This window comes from Pseudonaja textilis, chromosome Z (genome assembly GCF_049901715.1).
Source record: "Pseudonaja textilis isolate UNSWEBS1 chromosome Z, rPseTex1.2, whole genome shotgun sequence".
In the NCBI taxonomy this organism is placed as follows: Eukaryota; Metazoa; Chordata; class Lepidosauria; order Squamata; family Elapidae; genus Pseudonaja; species Pseudonaja textilis.
Window position 1 is genome coordinate 131,655,692 of NC_142008.1, and position 20,614 is coordinate 131,676,305.

General features: G+C 39.5%; 1 protein-coding gene across 2 annotated transcripts; it reads right to left on the reverse strand.

Moving 5' to 3' along the window:
* Positions 1–325: 325 nt before the first annotated feature.
* On the reverse strand, positions 326–19,689 carry TMC4 (transmembrane channel like 4). 2 transcript variants are annotated; one of them, XM_026711902.2, is made up of 16 exons: positions 19,596–19,689; positions 16,200–16,387; positions 15,546–15,694; positions 15,293–15,454; positions 13,332–13,417; positions 13,090–13,235; positions 11,011–11,158; positions 9,318–9,491; positions 8,085–8,248; positions 6,180–6,306; positions 5,487–5,584; positions 4,578–4,764; positions 3,428–3,558; positions 2,480–2,635; positions 2,107–2,185; positions 326–500 (listed from the first exon to the last, which is right to left on the reverse strand). In XM_026711902.2, the coding sequence occupies exons 2-16, from the start codon at positions 16,232–16,234 to the stop codon at positions 447–449; spliced, it is 1,896 nt and encodes a 631-aa protein (XP_026567687.1). In that variant the 5' UTR covers positions 16,235–16,387; positions 19,596–19,689; the 3' UTR covers positions 326–446. The 2 variants fall into 2 exon arrangements, with proteins under 2 accessions (XP_026567687.1, XP_026567686.1); XM_026711901.2 differs by having other exon boundaries at positions 16,200–16,431.
* Positions 19,690–20,614: the final 925 nt, after the last annotated feature.

Consider the following 20,614-nt stretch of genomic DNA (forward strand, 5'->3'; position numbering starts at 1 on the left):
CTCCTGCACGCACATGCCGGGGAGCTGCACTTCCGGTTTCTGGCGCTCCTCTGCACATGTGCACTCCCGTTTCAGCACTCGGTCCTGAAATGGTTTGCTAACCATTCTAATTATTCGGCTGATTTGATTCCACTTCACTTCTGTGTCCAGACAAAGTCAACCAGCTGCTAGTTCATTAAAGCTAAATGTATATATAATTTCTTCTTATTTAATCATTTTTCCCTTCTGTTTTATTAAAAATGATAATCGAGCAACTATTTTCAGACGATCTTGGAGGCCACCATAGTACATTGCTGCAGTGCAATTTGAAAACAATAACATAAAATTTACTTAATTTATTTATTTATTAAATTTATATGCTGCCCATCTAGCAGGTGGTGATATCTTGGAAGTATTGCTGAATAAGATGAAAAAGGTGTGTTCTTGCATATATTTTTTCTTTTCTTTCACTGGCTCAATTCTGAAATCCGTTTCACGAGGAAGAACTTGTCCTGACCCTCCTGAGAGAAAGAGAACATTGAAAGCAATGAAGTCTCTCTTGCAATTCGACAGTGTATGAGGCAGCTGAGCTGGCATACATAACCACAGAGATCTGGAGGTGTGGGGCTTCCCCTTTCTGAGATATACCTACCTGGGTTTCAGTTGGACCTCAACCACAACCCTTGGGTAGAGGACAAGGATGCAATTGCCATCCATGAAACAGATGCAGATAATTGGATTTGGGAACCTAAGGCTGAAGATGAGCATTTGGGCTTGTTACTGTTCTATCAGCTTCCTGCTATGAGCTGCTCAACTCCTTATGGAGCTGGTGTGGTGGGTAAAGCATTAGGCTAGAAACTGTTGGACTACTAGAAACTAAAGTCTGTGAGTTTAATCCCACTTTAGGCACAAAGTCAGCTGGATGACCTTGACCAAGTCATTCTCTCAACTGTAGGAAGGAAACAATGGTAAACCGCTTTTGAGATCTTGCCAAGAAAACTGCAGGGACTACTTATCCAAGAGTCAAAAGCAGAAAAAAAATCCAAGCAGTTGCACAAACCAGATCATTTTAACTAATTCAAGGAAACAATTTTTAAAAATCCAAGTGTAGTATCATGTATGAATTTAGCATTCTTTCCCCCATCCCACCATTTCATTTAAAAAAAAAAAAGAATTTAATGTACAAGAAGCTTTGAGTAGCATAGAGTTGGAAACTATCTTGGAGGTCTTCTAGTCCAACCTCCAGCTCAAGCAGGAGACCCTATTATACCATTTCAGAGAAGGGACTTCCCAGCCCCCTCTTCAAAACCTCCAGTGATGAAGCCCCCACAACTTTCGAAGGCATGCTGGTCCAGTAGATAATTATTCTCACCATTAGGAACTTCCTTCTTAATTCCAGGTTACTTCTGTCCTTGATTATTTTCCATCCATTGTTTCTTGTCCTGTCCTCTGATGCTTCGGAAAATAAGTTGACCCCCTTTTCTTTGTGGCAGCCCCTCAAATCCTTGAATACTGCTTTCATGTCCTGCCCTCCAAAAAGTCATTCTTTTCTCTAGACTAGCCAAACCCAAATCCTGCAACTGTTCTTCATATGTTTTAGTCTTAGTTGCTCTTCTCTGCGCTTTTTCCAAAGTCCCTTTTTTTCTAATGTGACTAAAACTGCACGCAGTATTCCAGGTGTAGTCTTACTAAGGGTTTATAAAGTGGTACTAATACTCCATGCAATTTTAATCCTGGAAGCATGACTTTAAGAAGATAAATAATTCCCCTAGCTAGCTAATATTGTTTCCTTTGATTGGCTTCCACAATCTCACAAAGTAGAAACTAAGCCTGCACTATCTTCTCCTGAACAGAGTTAATATTAGAAGTTTTTAAGCTGTGGCATAACGACTACTAATCTTAGAAGCTTTAAACACAAATTTCTGCTGGATAATCTTTGAAGTCATTTCCAACAATTACTAGAATAGAAAAGAATCAACTTTTATCTGCAGAACCATAATTTAATATATCATTGCCCTGTCCCCATTTTTTCTGCATGCCCATTAATTATCCTGAGCTATCCAGTCCTGGAATCAATTTTTCACCACCTCATACCCACTTTTGGATTGCTTTTAATTGACTACTCACCAGACAGAGCTGTCTTTTGAGACTTTTGATCCTGGAACTGTATGAGTTAGCCAGGGCCTTGAGGTAGAACATGAAGACACTTGAAGAAAGGATGAAGACAGAGAGAAGTGGAAAAATAATTATGATATTACTCCAGATGCTACAATCCTTAGGATGTGAGATTCCTTTTCTTCCTATGTCGCATTCTCCAAATCTCTTTAGAAAGAGCATGCATAAGTGCACCAACGCGCCTACCGTCCCTGTCTTAATGTTCCATTTTATTTGTATCTATTTCATGTATTAATAATCATATTTCTACTTATATATATTATCAAACGCATGCTTGACAAAACAAATAAATAAAATAAATAAAAATAAAGATGCAGCTCCTCACCTCAGAAGCAGAAACAAGGGCGCAGAAAAGGCAACTGAGCCCACAAATCTCAAGAAGTCTTGGGCACCAGCAGGTAACTCTGACACAGCATGGCTGACCACATTCCACATGGTGGGTTGATCACGGAATGGGCCACAAGCTTTTGAAGGAGGCAGACTGTGGGGAAAATTGGGAGTGAGATGGTAGCTAGCAGGGAAGGGAATTAAAAACATTTTATTTACTTAAATGTGATGCTCTTTCTCACTTTGCTCGCTCATCAAAACATAATATAGTCTGCTTGCTTTTGAATCAAAACTGTTCTGTCAATAGCAATAGCACTTAGATGTATATACCACTCGACAATGCTTTACAGCCCCCTCTAAGCAGTTTACAGAATCAACATATTGCCCCCAACAATTTTACCAACTTCGGAAGCAATGGTGGGATTCAATTTTTTTTACTACTGGTTCTGTGGGCATGGCTTGGTGGGCATGGCAGAGGAAGGATGCTTCAAAATTTCCAGCCAGAGGTGGCATTTGCCGGTTCTCTGAACTACTCAGAATTTCCACTACCGGTACTCCAGAACTGGTCGGAATCTTCTGAATACCACCTCTGCCTGGAAGGATGGAAGGCTAAGTCAATCTTGAGCCAGTGAGAATCAAGCTGCTGGCTGTCGGCAGAATTAGCCCGCAATACTGCATTCTAACCACTGCGCCACCACAACTCATTGGTCATTGGTGTTTAAACCATAGCTTAAGGCTTAGTCTTTGCCTAAAGGTAGCCAAATTGGATTTACTGTGTAAACTATAGTTAAGCATCATTGGCTTAGCAACTTTTATTATTCAACTTTTACAAGTGTTGACAAAGTTGCGGAGTGTATACTTTCCATAAGATACCAAAGTAAAACTCAACAAAAATATTTAATGGAGTTTGCTACCTGTTAACGTTATAGAGCACTGTAATACTTACACGAAGATGCTATATAGGGCTGGAACACAGGATATTGTGAATCCCAGGAGGAGAATTAAAAGGAAAAAAGAGTTGGAGCTTGAAGCACGAAACGTGCGTTCGGCTGGACGGCAATTGGCATAAAGGCTGAGCTAGAAGAATGGAGGGAAAAAAATCAATCAAAGCTATATTTCTCAAACTTGGCAACTTTACAATGTGGGGATTTCAACTTCCCCGCGCTGGGGAATTTGGGGAGTTGAAATCCATATACCTAACATTTGCTGAGGTTGAGAAACATTGTTCTAGAGTCTTGCATCATGTCCATTTTCTGTTGAAAATGTTCTCAGTTTCTTAGAAGCACCTGCTGTCTTTTTATTCACCGCCCAATAATATAGATCAAAATTACTTTTTTATTTCTACTTTTTAGGAAAGTTTACTCAAAAGGGCGTACAATTAAATAATTTTAATTCTTCAAAATTGCAAGGTCATTCTTTCAAGGTTTTTTAAAGTGTTTTTGTTATTTCCCTCTTAAGCCATTTTTTTCAAAATGCTCATGAGATAGATCATTGGAGTGAAAATGCTCCATCTTGGTATTCTGCTATTTTTGACTATTTGTGGAAATGAGTCTATGCCAGTTTTTCTCAACCTTGCCAGCTTGAAAATGTGTGGACCTCAGCTGCAAGAATAGGATGAAGGCAGGGAGGGAATAGATACATTCAGAATAACTAAATCGATAACAGCTCTTCATGGTAGATACCAAGGTTATGAATGCTAATTCTACTTTTATTATAAAGTTACTGTAACAGAATCTTGCATGTCTGAATGTGCCTCTCCTCTCCCTGCCTTTATCCTAAGAATTAGGGAACCAAGTTTCCAAATTACATTTCTGACCCAGACTCAGATATCTCTTATCTGATTATAGTCTTAGCTATGGCTTCTCCTCCTATTCCTCAAGGTTATTCTCACATCCCATTATAATATTTTTCAGATTGCAATCCTATCAGCACTTGTCCCAGATCCCTGTCCACATACAAAGGTTTCCTTAAAGACAGAAAACAAGTTGAAAGCCACTATTCTGTATTTTCTCACACTAATCAACCAAGCCCCAAATTTCCATTGCCCCTTCTCTGCTCCACCTTGTAATTATTCTTTGCAGCTGCTGTTGAATCACCTTTTTCATGTAGAAGACAGCAATATATTTGATGGTGTTGAGCACTGGTAGAAGAGGGCAAAAAAGGGCTCCAGTCCAGCACAAAGTCTGCCCGTATACCAAGTCCAAAATGTTGTCAGGAACCATGAATTCCTGTTCTCCCCACCATTTGAGCAAGAGGCAGGAGGGCCAGTAAGTCACCAGCATCCTAGAAAAGGAAAGAAAGGTAGGTATGGATTTTGCAGGTGACCCCTGACTTTCATGTGAGTCCCAACTTAGGCACATGTTATTCCAGCCATTCACTTATTCCTTTATACAGGTAATCCTCGACTTATGACCTACCTGGTACAAGGGAGTTATGACCCAGTTCCAATGGTCACTTCCCACCCATCAGTCACATGACCACACTTTAGACGCTGTGATATGGTGGCATTGACGGCTGTTTGCAGTGTCCCATGCTTGGATTAAGGAAAGTAACCAAACTACAAGTGATTCTCTAATTTTGACCGTAATGGACCCTGCCTGTTACAGTCACAAGTCATGAAAGTTGTAAAGCAGTCACATAATCATAAAGCACCCAATTTTATTGCCTTAATGATCTCTAATTGCCTGAGATCATTAAGCAAAGGTTGTGGTCATGGGGTGATTTTGTTGAAAATCTAAAGCAAATGCAGATTTTTGGCAAGAAAGTCATAAAATCTAGTCACGCGATGGGGGACACCCTTCAAACAGCCATAAATGCAGGATGGTTGCTGAGCTCCCACAATGCAGTCATGCGACTGCAGGGCAGGGTTTTGAATTGTTGGGATTTCAGGACCTGGCTAGAGGACTTGGATAACTTCAAACAGCTGCTAAATGGTTGGAAATTGAGGACTACCTGTATTCAACCCGTCCACCATCAATAAACATGACAAAATGTAAAAGACTTACTTTCTGGGAAACTCTACCAACAAAATCACAAGGAGTGTGATCACCAGGTCAAAAATCATCAGCTTGTACATTTCCTGCCCCACCGAAGTCTCCCAGCACTGGAGGGACAGATAATTTTTTTTCAGGTTCTTCTTATACCAAATTGTCCTTAAAACTGTTCGAGAGAGCTGTAACTCTTTCAAATAACCCAGGAATTAATTTCAAATTTAAATTTTAGTTCTTGTTAGGAGAATGAAGGAATCTGAATATGTACATTTGTTTTGAGGTTAGGATTAGGATTAGGATTAATTTTTAGGGCAGGTTTAGAGTTAGGGTTAGGATTAGATTTGTTTGGCCTGGACTTTGTGTTATGTAAAGTAACCTTGCTGCAGTCCAGAAGCCACTGAAATCAATGGGGATCAAATTAAATATATTTAAATATGTAATTTAACTTAATTACAATAGCTGTATTCCAAATATGCCTAGATCTGGCTTCAAGCATGCAAGTGCTATGTTTCATTTTCTGAATTTTAGGAAATGGGACTATAGAAGACACCATCCTACTTTTTGTGATCCCTCCACATAGACAATCTTTCCAATATTTTTCCTCCATACAAAATGTTTTGAAGAAAATAGTAAATAGCAACACAGTTTGTTTTGAATGGGAATTTTTAGAAATTTCTACCTCCCACATAAAATCACTATTTCTCTTACTGGGTGAAGATGATTATTATAACCACAGTTGTGGCACTTGGAGTTCTGCGGTTTCCCATTACAGGTGATCTGCCCCCAGAGTGTAACGAGGACCACAATCAGGCTAGCAAAACGCAGGACAACATTCCTGTCAAAAGAGATGGACATGTCAGGTTGCCTAATAACTAAGATAGAAAGTGGAAGAAAATCATGATGGCTGATCTTCGTCTGTTTAAGAGCAACTGGATCAGTAGATTTTTATTTATTTTATTTTATTTGTCATTTGCTTACAAGATAATAGGTATAAGCATAAGCATGAGTAAGAATACAGGAAATAGGTACAAATAAATGGGGACAATAGGACAGGGATGGTAGGCACGATTGTGCCCTTATGCACACCCCTTACGGACCTCTTAGGAATGGGGGTGAGGTCAATAGTAGATAGTTTGAGGTTAAAGTAGTGGGTGTTTGAGGATGTAACAACAGTCAGGTAGTGCATTCTAGGTAGTGCCTTCCACTCTGTTGCTGAAGCTGTACTTTCTGCAATCAAGTCTGGAGCGGTTTACATTGAGTTTGTATCTGTTGCATGCTGCTCTTGTATTGTTGCAGTTGAAGCTATCCACAAAGGATATGCTGTTGGAAATAGATATGGAAATAGACGTGGTTTAATATTTGCATCTCAACCTGCGTCAAAAATGCAAATTAGAGCAACCAAAGGAAGATGTCAATGATACACCTCGCATCCCTGGACTCAGTTCTCAGACCCTTCACAATGTGCAAAGTGATAAATATTTATTAGATATGTAACTAAAATTCAGGATCCTTCAAAAGAGCAGGATACAAAGTAGATCACATTACTCTAAAAAGCAACTGTTTACTTAGCTTCACACTATCTGTAAATAATAAATAAATAGAAAATAAAAGAATAACACTCACAGTTACTACTACAATGGACTTCCAGTGCCCCATAGTGCTAGATTCCAGGCTTCCAGACAGGGACTGCAGTGATCACAGAAGAACTACACAACAGTGTTGTCTTCCCTAAAGCTGAAGGACTACATATATTTAATCTAGTCCAGTCTATTTATAACCTACAACGGGACTATCAGCGCACCTCAAAATATTGCTTAATCACCAGATGTTCTCAGCTCAACAACAGTGTTGGTGAGGGATGCTTAGATTTGTGTTCATTAGCACCTAGAAAACTATTAGTCCTTTTCCTTGAGTTAAAGAAGTGAGTGAAAGTTTCCGACTATTTCCAAAGGGGAATTGATAAATGGCACTTTGAAAAAATAATTCCATTCTGGAACTTCTTAGAATATGATGAATCTGTCTAATCCTGCCTCTCATTCTAAACAAAGTGCCACCTCTGTCTCAGTGAGAAAAAAACCTTCTTCCTGTGCATATATTACCGAAATATTAGGGGGTGTACGTAAGCGCACCAACATTCCTACCATCCCTGTCCTATTGTTTCTTTTTATTTTTCTTATATGTATCCATTTCATATATTCATAACTATGTTTATACTTATATCTGTTATCTTATAATCGCTTGACAAAATAAAATAAATAAAAAAATAAAATATGAAGTCAGTTTAAGAAATCTCTTTCAGATTTCAGCATCTTCCTTCCTTTTGGCCCGATTGGTGGAATCCCCTGTTTCTTTACACCCACCCACCCCCAATCTTTGATATGAAGGCAAGCATCAATAGCTTTTTTTTCTCTGAACAGTGGACCCATTAAAAATGAAAAGAAAGCACCAATGTCTTAATTTCCCACCCACACCCCTCTATAGCAGGGGGTCTCCAAACTTGGCAACTTTAAGACTTGTGGACTTAACTTCTGGGATTTGAAGTCCACAAGTCTTAAAGTTGCCAAGTTTGGAGACCCCCTGCTCTACAGCAAACATACCCATATTTTTTTATACCTCAGAAGTGTGATTTTGATTTGAAAGCTGAGTGGGTATTTCTCGAGAGGCACAAGGAATTGAAAGATCATTGGGACAAGGAGGTTGGCGGCAGTGATGACAGCAGAGGGGAGATAAGCCAACAGCAGTTCCAACAAGTACTGACTTTTGTCAGGAGAATCTGCCTGAACCAAAAGACAGAGAAATATATTTGGGCATGAATGTTATAGAAAGAAAAAATATGATAGAATAGGAGCTTTCTTTGCAAATAAGGCCTATGCGACAGAGAACTGGCTCCTTACAGGTAGTCCTTGACTTATAACAATTTCTTTAGTGACCATTTGAAATTACAACTGTACTGAAAAAAGTTACTTATGACCAGTCCTTGCACTTACACCACTGTAGCATACTCATGGTCACATGATCAAAATTTGGGCACTTGGCAACTGGCATGTATTAATGATTGCAGCCACTGGAAGTCATGCGATCACCATTTGCAACCTTTCCAGCAGGCTTCCAACAAGCAAAGTTTATGAGGGAAGCCAAATTTGCTTAACAATCCCATAATTCACTTAACAACTGTAGTGATTCCATGGCCAAAAAAAAGGTTATAAAAACAGCCATGACTCACTTAACAACCACCTTGCTTAGTGATGGAAATTCTGGTCCCAATTGTGGTTGTAAGTCGAGGACAATCTCTATAGGCTGAACTTTAACTTCTTGTTATGTTCAAAGCATTGAGACGCTTCTGGGGTGAAACGATCAGCCAGTGATATTGCTGTTGCCTTGGGAATGCTCAGTTGAAGGTTCCTTTCATGTCCCCATGAAAAAAAAACTTGAAGTCGTACCTATTTATCTACTCATGTTTTCATGCTTTTGAACTGCTAGATCGACAGGAGCTGGAGCAAATGACAGGAGCTCATGCCATCACACAGCAACACTCAGGTCTCAAACATGGACATGCAGATCATCAACCCTGCGTTCTAACCACATGAAGCCTCACCGCACTACTTTACCTTAATTTGTAAGGTCCTGCTAGACAGAACTTCAATGCAACTGGCAAAGTTATAAGTCCTTGGTCCATAAGGGCTCTTCTTTGATTTTCAGCACCACAATTGCTGCCCAAACCTGAATTGCTTTTGCGATAACCTAAATGCATCCATCACAATATGGGGACGGGTCACAAAGGGGTGAGGTCTTAAGTATTGGGGAAGCACAACCTCTTGGGGGGTAGCTAAGGGCCCACATACTTACTTTTCCTATCTTCTCCTGGGAATAGCTCACGGCCAGGTAGATACAGTAAAAGGAGACTCCCAAAAACACTAAAACCAAAATATTGATCAGACTTCGCAGGACATAAAGGCCGACTCGTTGAGAAGTGGTCAACTCTGCCTGGTGCTTGCGGAAACTGGCCTCTTCCAGGTCCATCTGGAAGGGGGAAGGAAGAGATGAGAAGCATCCAAAGTAGCTCAGAACAAAGAATAATCAAAGCAGCTTAAAATCTTGAAAGATTAAACCCATACAGAACACATCCAGCAGCATACACCCAGATAAGCAAGGATTGACACCAGACAACAGTCAAGCAGAAAACAATACCCTCGCAAGGAGAAAATAACTGGCAGGGAATGCTATTCTAAATTTAAAAAGAGCAAACCCCACACTCACTAGCATTGCTGTTATTACCTAGTTGGTTAATGGAATGTCTGCAAGCAAACAACCAAACCTGGAGAGCACCAAAATTAGCTGTTCCCAAATCTTCATTTGCACATTGCACAGAGCTATTTCTATGAGCATATGCTGCTTTGTGACCTTGACAACGGTTGTTTTTAAAGCCAGGCGGGAACCCCGTCAATTGTAGTTTTCCCAACAACCTAAAAACTCTTATTATTTTTTAAAATAGTGTCTTAATTGTACTATCCTATAATAGCATAGCAACCATGCAATAATTAAAATTCAGTTAGCAATGCTCTAGCTTATCCCTTTACACTTTCTTGACAAATCAGAAATCACCCTTGAAAGATAACAAAAAGAAAAAGTTCCTTCCTGTCATGCAAATCATAAAGTTGCATCTATTTGGGGGTGGCGGGGAGAGGGGGAGGAACAGTTGTATTAATTGTTGAAAATAATCCAAAAGTTTGTTTCCCCCAAATCCAGTTGTAGAACTGGGGACAAAGCTACAACCTTTGAATCTCTCACTCCTGCGGTTTCCTAGAACCATAGAAGTTGTGTGTGAGAGAGAAATTTGGGTTACAGGTAGTGTTCCACTTAAGGCTACAATTGAGCCCAAATTTTATGTTGTTAAGCAAGACAGTTGTTAGTTGTGCCCGATATTACAACCTTTTCTGCCACAGTTGTTAAGTGAATCACTGCAGTTGTTGGGTGAATCTGGCTTCCCTTGTTGACTTTGCTTGTCAGAAGCCAGTCGGGAGGGTTACAAATGGTGATCACATGATCCCAGGATAAATACATGCCAGTTGCAGGCCTCCAAATTTTGATCATGTGACCATGGGAATTCTGGGGGTGCATGGAGATGCCATGATAGTCATGTATGAAACGCAATCATAAGTCACTTTTTAAAGTGCCATTGTAACTTTGAATGGTCACTAAATGAATGATTGTAAGTTGAGGACTACCTGTACCTAATTACCTTTTTCCTGAGTAGCTTATAGCAACAGCAAGGGTGAAAGAACATTGTGTTGCAGAGGTTGAAAAGACATCCTTTCTTAGGCTGTGAATAAATGTTTGGAAAAATAATTCCCACTAGAATTTGGGTCTAAGAAAAAAAAAAATCTACTGGAAGCCACATTAGCTCAGGATAAATGGCAGCCCTCCTCCTTCTTCTTCTTTCTTGTGGGGAAATGGTCAGCCCAACCCTTCTGGAGCATGGCACGTTAAAAAGGCTGCTTCACATGCTGCCAGACAATCTGGTTTTAGCATCTGTCCTCACCCGTAGCTCGTAGCGGATGCTTTTGTGCTTTAACTGCACCATGTTATCTTGCATCAGGCTGAAATCCCAGCCAGCAAAGACTTTGTTGCTGTACGATGCAAGGGACGTGTCTTCGCTAACCAGGCTTTGTTTAAGACAGAGGACTGACCTGAAAATAGATGGAAGAGAAGAAATATTTAAACAGGAGTTTCCTGACAGGTGGATCCATCTGGAAGGCTGCTTATTGTGGGGAGGGGGAGAACAGTTCTTAGATTAATGGAATCCACTAAATCGAGTTGATATATAGAGATATAAGGCCGCAGCCTGTTAATCATACTAGAACAATTCTCAGAGATTAGCTTTGTTCAGAAGTGATATTCAGCAGGTTCTGACCAGTTCTGGAGAACTGATAGCAGAAATTTTGAGTAGTTCGAAGAACCGGAAACACCATCTCTGACTGGCACCGCCCCCATCTATTCTCTGCCTCCTGAGTCCCAGCTGATCAGCTGGGTCTTCTTTTGTTGCCTGCACTGGAGAATGGAGCTGGAAAGCAGGTTGGTGGGGTGGGGAAGGAATGGAGATTTTACAGTATTTTTCCACTGCCACGACCACCAAGGCACACCCACCAAGCCATACCACACCCACAAAGCTACGCTCACAGAACTGGTAGTAAAAAAAAAAATGAATCCCACCACTGGGTTTATTCCATATCTCAACCTCCAAATGGGAGATGTTTTTCTTTCTGATATCTGACAATCCCAAAGCTACTCCCTCCTCTTGATTTAGGGAAGATACTTTGCTCCATTTTATTATTTTATTCCTGCCTTTGGCTTCTGAGGGAAAACAAACAAAGGAAGTGACCTGAGGTCTATTAGCTATACAGGTAGTCCTTGACTTACAACCACTTGTTCAGTTTGAAGTTACAATGTCACTGAAAAAAGTGACTTCTGACTATTTTTCACATCACTGTTGTAGCATCCCCATGATCACAAGATAAAAATGTGGACATTTGGCAACTGGTTCACATTTATGATGGTTGCAATGTCCCAGGGTAGTCAATGGAGAAGCCAGATTCACTTAACAACCATGTTACTAAATTAACTGCAGTGATTCATGGAACAACGGTGGCAAGAAAGGTTGTAAAACGGGGCAAAACACACTCAATAACTGTCTTGCTTAGTAGCAAACATTTTGGGCTCAATTATGGTCATACGTTGAGGACTAGCTGTAGTAATGTGAGATCCCTTAGCTATAGGTATGTATGCTTACATCATCTGTTGCTTATGTGTTATAGTCTCTCTCACCTTTCTGAGATGTATAAATACCATATGAGAGTGTATCCCTTTGCCTGTCAATATTTTTTCATTTATTTTTCTCCTGCCTTTATTATTTATATACAAATAATTCAAGGTGGAAAACATACCCAACACACCTTCCTCCTCCTATTTTCCCCATAACAACAACCCTGTGAGGTGGGTTGAGCTGAGAGAGAATGACTGGTACAAGTCACCCAGCTGGCTTTTATGGCTGAGATGGGACTTGAACTCATGGTTTCCCACTTTCTAGCCTGGAGCCTTAACCAGTAAATTAACCTGGCTCTCATTCTTGTGAGGGAGTCCCTCCAATACATATTGTTTAATTAGTACTGTACAGGTAGTCCTCGACTTACAACAGTTCATTTAATGACTGTTCAAAGTTACAATGGCACTAAAGAATGTGACTTATAGCCATTTTTCACAGCTGCAACCTTTGCAGCATCCCCCAGGATCATGGGATCAAAATTCAGATGCTTGAAAACCAGTTCATATTTATAACCGTTATTGTGTCCAAAGGTCATATAATCACCTTTTGCAAACTCCTCACAAATAAACTCAATAGGAAAACCAGATTCACTTAACAACCAGGTTACTAACTTAACAACTATGGCAAGAAAGGTCGTAAATTGAGGCAAAACTCACCTAACAAATGTCTCACTTAACAACAAAAATTTTGGACTCAGTTGTGGTTGTAAGTCAAAGACTACCTGTAGTAAGCCTTGATGGCTCACTTTGGGTATTGTGTTTTGATTCCACGTTATAGAGAATGCAGCAAAGTGCTCACCTCCGAACAATCCAAGCCAGGCAAAACAGCAAGTAGAAGAACGTTGTGAGGAGATAAGCAAGAGGAATGTCATAGGCAAAGCTGACAAAGCGGACAGCCGTATTTGAATAATAGCCATAGAACAGGTAGGTTTGTTCTATAAATCCCTGGAGGGAAATAAATATATTCACATCACACGTGATGGCCACTGTAGCTACTTCTCAAGGTATTGGGAATATATCCTTGGGGGTATAATTTCTTACCTTGCCTGACAGTAGATCCATAATATAGGAAAAGTAGCTGACCAAGCCTTGAGGAATGGGATTGTATTTTTGACATAGTGCTTTCCCTGGAAGGAATTAGGGAGGAAGAATTAGCTTTCATTCCAACGTGGATGGGGATCAAGGACTGCATGCAAGCTCCTGATTTTTGCAAGAGTGGGTCATAGTCCTCCTCAGAAAATAAAAAAAAAAATGGACAAAATACCAGATGCTCTTAGCACCATTCCTAAGGAAAAAATGGATCTACCTTGCTACTTTCAATAGAGAAGGCATGATCTTGGTTGCTGAAAGAGCTTTTCCCAAACCACTCGTGTAAATTCTCCTTCATGGTACATTTGCAACCTATTCTTCTAACAAGTATTTTAGTCATGTCATTTAGGTAATTTAGTCCTTGACCTTAATGGTTTTATGGTAATTACTCCTTTAGATGGCAGCGCACTTCATTTCTTATTTCAGCCCCATCCCAGCTCTTTGAAAAGCAGGGGGTAATTATTCAATTTGCTTCAAAAGGTAGTAACTAATGCTTTATTGATTGATTGATTGAAGGACGGGTGTTTTAAACATTTGTGTGCTGTTCCTCAAAATTGAGTTTATTTACTTCCAAATGTGGTATATGTACATTTCTTATTACTTATACAAGACCACCCTGTCTATCTACTCTATAATTCTTCCCTGCCAGCACTGCAAACATATTTTATTGACGAGAGCCCAAATGGCAAGCAGAAATTCAATCAGATTCTCTGTCCTTGAAATACAGCGTGATTAAGGTTATGCCTTATATCCTGACTAGCCTTTCACAGCAAGTATATGTTGAGCAGTCTTGGGCTTCAGAGTGTAGTGACCTTGATGTTAACAACAGATTTCTGACGTTTTGCCAGCAACTGTGGCTGGCATTTTTAAAGGCAAGGTAGTCTGCTACACCTGTTGAATTTCTGCCTCTACCTCAAGGCATAACAGAACCATAGGATTGGAAAATACTTTGAATGACTTCTGATCCAACCCAAAACAGGAATCCTCAGATCATCCCAGGCAAATGGTGTTTAATCTTTGTTTGAAAACCTCCAGTGATGGACTCCAAGAGTAGGCTGTTACATTGCTTAATAACTGTCACAGTTAGGAAATTCTGCGATATTTCAAGTTTGCATTATTCTCTGTAAAGTTTCCACCCATTAATTCTTGTCCTAGCTTCAAATATTACATAGAATAAATCTATACCCTCTTCCCTAGGATAGCACTTAAGTACTGGAAGATTTTACATGCCTTTTCTTAACAGTCTTTCTTTAGACCAATTCTTTTAGAAGTTCATCTGATATTTCAATCTCCAAGACCCTCATTATTTTTATAATTTCTGTGCTTGTTCAGCACTGTGAGCTGCATCAACAGAGGCATTTTTTTTGAGATCACGGGAAGTGATTCAACCATTAAATGCTTCACTGGTTATACCACATTTGGAATATTGACCAATGCAGCATAAAGTGAAACTATCACATCCTATAAATTTTGGCAGCTGCTGGCTCATGTTTAATCTGTTGTCGAGGACACCCAGATCCATACAACTTATCCTATACCTGTACGTCTGATTTTTCCCTACTTAAATGCAGGACCTAAAATTCTTGCCACCAAACTGAATTTTGTTATAAAAGGATTGTTTCTCAAGACTTTCAAGATCCTTTTGAACCTTGAATGCATCTCCTTAGGGGGAACCAATCCTGCTTCAGCTTCGTGTTGAACATCCTTTCTCCCTTTGACTATGTCATTTTTAAAAAATAATGCTCTTTTGCGTTCGGCCTAGTAATGAGGCATGCTTGATATTGTATTTTTTCAGGATGAACCATCCAAGGCCATTCTTGATTGCATTGGCATAGGAATAAATCAAATACATTTTATATTGATTGTTCAGAATACATAGTCTGGAGCACACATGCCATAGGTCATTCACTCACCCAAACTACTATTCACTTGGCTTGTCCAATTGAGTTGTAGAGCTTCAAAGGCAGCATTTGGAGCAATCACGAATCCTACCACCAGCAATGAAGCCACAAAATTCAACAGGATCAAGAAACGCAAGAAGTTGAAATAGGATTGGATCCCGGTTCCAAAATGGCCTTGGGGACAGAATACAAATAGTCACAAGGCAAGCTCAAACTCCTAAGCTATTGTTCTCTCCAAAATAGTCCTTAGGGGCCTTCTCTGTACCTTCAATGTGGTGCAGAGTGCCTCGCCACAACTTAGCTGATGAGATGGCTATGCTTGCCTGACTCTGGAGACGGCGCAAGGTTTTTGACTTCTCTACGCGCCACAGTTGCCAACCGCTGAGCTGCTTAACTGCCTGCTTCTGCAACGTTCTTGAAACAAAGGATGGTTAAAGGAGAAACTTAAGATGACTGCAATTAAATACATTAATTAAAGTGTGTGTCCCATTACTTCTGCATTATGCCCAACCCCTCAGGTTTTATAAAAGCTTTCATCAATTTGGAAAAAGTCTAATCCATGCTGAAGAAAATTATTCAAAATAGAGCTCCTAATCGTTTTGATTAAGGTATTATTCAACAGGGCTGCATTTCACTTAGAAACATCTGTGCCTTTTCACATCACCACCAGCTAGGGCTATATCATTGGATCTCTTCCCAAATGTTCTGGATTCCCAGCTGCCTTTATTCTGTTCCACAAGAGTCTCTAGAAAAGATGGAGCCCATTTAAGGATGCTTCTCTTGAGAGGATGCCCTTCAGTCGCAATTCCCATTCAGTATGCTCTCTGAGGACACAGAGCTGGGAATGTCATTTTAATTACACACTTTTCAATGTTCTCCTCCTCAAGAGGCTCTCGGCAAGAATCAAGAGCTTTGGTACCTGAGCTTGCGTTTCTCCTCCAGGCAGAGAGGCATCTCCTTCAGAAGCCATCTGTCTTCCTCTTCTTCCAGCAACTTTTCTGGGACCAATCCATAGGGGTCCTCTATGGGCACTGATGCCCCCTCCCAAGCCGCTTCCCAAGCTGCTGCTTTTCTACCACGAAAACGTAGTGTCTGATTGCTTGGTAGCTGGAGAAAGAGAGATGGGGAGACCTGGTGCCCGCCACCAGACCCTGCCAACAGGGTCCAAAATAAGACATCAATCCAGAGCAAGTCATCCTGAACAGTCCATATGCATTCAAAGAGCTGAATATATAAACTACGTTATTTGTTCAAATTTAGGTTGATTAAGTATGCAGCTATAAAAGTGTATAAAACAAACAGAATCAACATTTAGCTTTATGGTTAACACAGGGTATTCACCATGCTAAGTGAGGCACCTTTCAATTGATGTATGTAGTAGTGATGGGATTCATTTTTTTTTTATACCACCGGTTCTTGTGGGCGTGGCTTGGTGGGTATGGCAGGGGAAGGATACTGTAAAATCTCCAGTCAGGGGTGGTATTTGCCGGCCTGAACTTCCCAAAATTTCCACTACCAGTTCTCCAGAACTGGTCAGAACTTCCTGAATACCACCTCTGGTATGCAATGTTTCTCAAGCTTGGCAATATTAAGATGTGTGGACTACAACTTCCAGAACTCACTAGCCAGCTATACTTGCTGGAGACTTCTGGGTGTTTCAGTCCACACATCTTATAGTTGATAATGTTGAGAAAACTTGTTAGTATGTCATCCATTTCAGATAACTAACTGAGCTATAACTTTCATGATGCCATAACAAAGAAGCTCACACATTCAGCAAATCTTGGATCCGATACCTAAGATACTTATCCTCATCATAATCTAGATAATAGGAATTCAGGACTTTGAGGACATTTTCTTGCCAGGTGAATATAAAGAACTATGAAGAAGGCCATGAGGTAGAGCCACCATTTGACCTGGCAGTATACACAGAACCTTATACTAGGAAAATATGATTGTATTGCTTACTGCATCCTCCTTTTGGCAATTTTTGTCTGTGAAAGTCTATCTATAAAGTCCTATTTAGTTACATTTGTTCAGTGATTTGTTTTCAGCCTATTCTATCATGGAGGAAATCTTGTGATAAATGTCCTGTCACCTTCAAAAATGTATGAAACAATCTGATCTCTTAAGTTGCTGAGCTGATTCAACATAGCTATGTATGAAAGAGAGCAAATTGAAATGTAAAAAAATGCTGATTGTCACATATTAAGAGTTTAAGGGCTCCAAAACTGTTAATTAGCTAGACTGGTGCACTTTTACATAAATATATATAATTATAATAAGAGGCAACACAGTGCCTATGAATAATTAATTAATATTGCTAAAAAGTTATTTTACTTTCAAAAATTAAGAAGAAAGGTTGCCTAGACTAAAGCAAGTTGCCACTCCCTATTTTTATTCACACAAAGACCCTTGAAGTCTTCGTGGGTATCCCAAACATTCTTAGAAAGCAAAATACAGGTAGTCTTCAACTTACCACATAACTGAGCCCAAAATTTGTGTTGCTAAGTGAGAAATGTGTTGAGTTTTGCCCCATTTTATGATTTTTTTTTTGCCACATTTGTTAAGTGAATGCAGTTGTTGCAGTTGTTAAATTAGTAACACAATTGTTAAGTGAATCCAGTTTCCCCATTGACTTTGCTTGTCAGGTCACGAAAGGGGATCAAATGACTCCAGGACACTGCAACCATCATGTGAGCCAGTTGTCAAGCATCTTTATGTAATCATGTGGTCATGGGGATATTGCAATGGTCATAAGTGTGAAAAATGGTCATAAGTCACTTTTTTCAATGATGTTGTAACTTCGAACGGTCACTAAATGAACTGTTGTGTAGTTGCAGGTGACAGATTTCTGTCTTGCACATGCATAATATCCCTTCCCTGTGTTTTGAAGATTGGAGTTGCTTTATTTATAAGAACACCCACAAAATTCTGTGTTAATTCCAAACACACAAGCCACAGAGAAGCTGTTCCTTTTCATTTTAAAATGCATTTCACTTGGCAGATCGATTTAAGCAGATCAGAAAGAGCCTAAAGCTTATTAAAACCTTCTTCAAAAATTATAGTCACAGAATACCCAACCAAAGCAATTCATCTCAAAGTAAACTACATTGAATAAAGGGAAGTAATCAATTTGATTTGAAAGAAAATAAATATTTCACACACACACTTGTAACACCACCACCATTTTTGTTTTTCTAATTGCTCTTATTCTTCTTGTTCTCCCTGCCATTTTGATTCCTCTACACAGGGCCGGCAACTTATATCCTTAATTCATTGAATATACAGAATAATTTTTTCTGTAATTTCCAGAGCCTCTTCTAACTCTGGTGTCAAATTATAATACCGTACAACAAGTGCCAGGTGTAGACGGCACTGTTTCATTCCGTTTCTTAATAATGAAAAAAGAAACAAACCTGAAGTTTTACATCTAAAATAGAGTGCAAAAAAATAAAATAAAATACCAACTCATCAAAAAATTATTCTGAGACCCTGAAAGATTTTGTGTCTTGACTTTGCTGTAGTGCTTTACCATCCTATCCTTGCTCTGTTTTCTTGCAAGTTAAGTCTGGTTGCTGGTTATTCGGGGTGTTAGATAAATTTGCACTTCAGTTATTATAATGTGCTTGGGTATGCTGTACATTCTAGACAATATCCAGATAATTCAAACACGCAATAGGTCAAACTTTCCCAAGCAAGTTTCCCCAGATTAATAATAAGGTGCTCCAAAACTTCATTCTAGTCTAGTGAAGAGAAGGATCAGGGGAGACATGATAGCAGTCTTCTAATATTTGAGGGGCTGCCACGGGGAGGAAGAAGGGGTCAAGCTATTTTCTAAAGCATCTGAAGACCAGACAAGGAATAATGGATGGAAACTGAACAAGGAGAGATTTAACCTGGAAATAAGGAGTAACTTTCTGACAGAACAATGAACCAATAGAACAGCTTGCCCTCGGAAGTTGTGGGAGCGCCATCACTTGAGACCTTCAAGAAGAGATTGGACTGCCATTTGTCAGAAATTGTGTAGGGTCTCTCGTTTGGCCAGGGAGTTGGACTAGATGACCTATAAGGTCCCTTCCAATACTGATTATCCGTTTCTGTTATAATATTTGCAGCAGAACTCCTTATATATAATCAAAAATCAGAGAACAATTGCTTCTTAGTATTCTGTCTGCAGACAGTGCAATAATTCAAGATCAGAGAAGGCAGTGTGGTAGGTGGAGGGATTTTGCTAAATAAAAAGAAAATGCTGGAGATTTTTGATTATCAATCATTCTCACATCAAAACAGCAAAAGAACATGGCCAAAGTACCTGTTTCCTCTTCTTGGCTTCTTAAATTGCTTTCTCTGAAATCTTCCATGCCTGCAAATTATCCAGCCATATCATTCAGTGTAATTCTTGTTGTGATTAGACCGAACAAGGAACAAGGAAGTGGAATACAAAACTGGGCATGGATTAATGATTCTTCCAGGTAATATGCCCCAACATTGTAACCAGGCAACCAATATTTTAAAAGTCCTACAAACATTCATAGATATATAAAGCTTTCACTTTAATGCACTTACTTTGAAAAGTACAGCAGCTTCAGGAATGAAAGCATGAACAAGCATTGTAGTAGAGTTTTTTGGAAATTCATTTATTATACGTAGTATACAGTATTAATCTAGCCATTCCCCCTTATGAATAGATAGACTTACTTTCTGTTTTTTGTGCCATTTGCATTCTTGAGTCCAGATTGAAACACTATTGTGTTGTGGGAATTATGTGTTAAGCAACCCAGAGGCTTTGATATCAAAAGTATTAAATGTTCTTCAAAATATCACATATATCCTGATGAGGAGAGTCACCCTATGATGAGCCAGATGGAGAATCAAATAAGCTTCGTAAACAAGTGGTCTGCCAGCTTTCAGAAGAAAGGTTGACCTGAGCTCACACAAAAACTTGGCATTGGATTAGAAGATCTGTTACTGTTAGGATGAAAGATCTGAGAAGGATTTGGTCTGGGAAAAAACAAAAATGCAATGAATATTGATTTACTGAATGACGCAGGGAAGTGAGATAGCTGGAGGAAATAAGGATTGGTTTATAGGTGTCAGATTGTTTTACTTTACAGATGATGGTTAGCTCTTTGGGATAAAGTCATCTGAAATTCAGCTCCTCATAGGGAGGAAGAAGAAACTACTCTTCTCAATGTGGTGACCTGCTTAATGAATTTAATGATTTACAACTATAATTCTGCATTCAATTATAGTCATAAGTTGAAGACTATGTACGTTGTCTTTGGTTCTCTTTTCTTTCTCATGTTTCTTCTTTCCTACCCATCCTCCTTT

Excerpts from the sequence above, each read along its gene's own strand:
- TMC4 (XM_026711901.2), bottom strand. The coding sequence starts at position 19,644 with ATGGAAGATTTCAGAGAAAGCAATTTAAGAAGCCAAGAAGAGGAAACA. Across the intron at positions 13,418-15,292 it reads CCAAGTGAATAGTAGTTTGG|GGAAAGCACTATGTCAAAAA; the intron begins GTGAGTGAATGA and ends AATTCCTTCCAG. Across the intron at positions 501-2,106 it reads TCAAAAGACAGCTCTGTCTG|GAGGGTCAGGACAAGTTCTT; the intron begins GTGAGTAGTCAA and ends TCTTTCTCTCAG.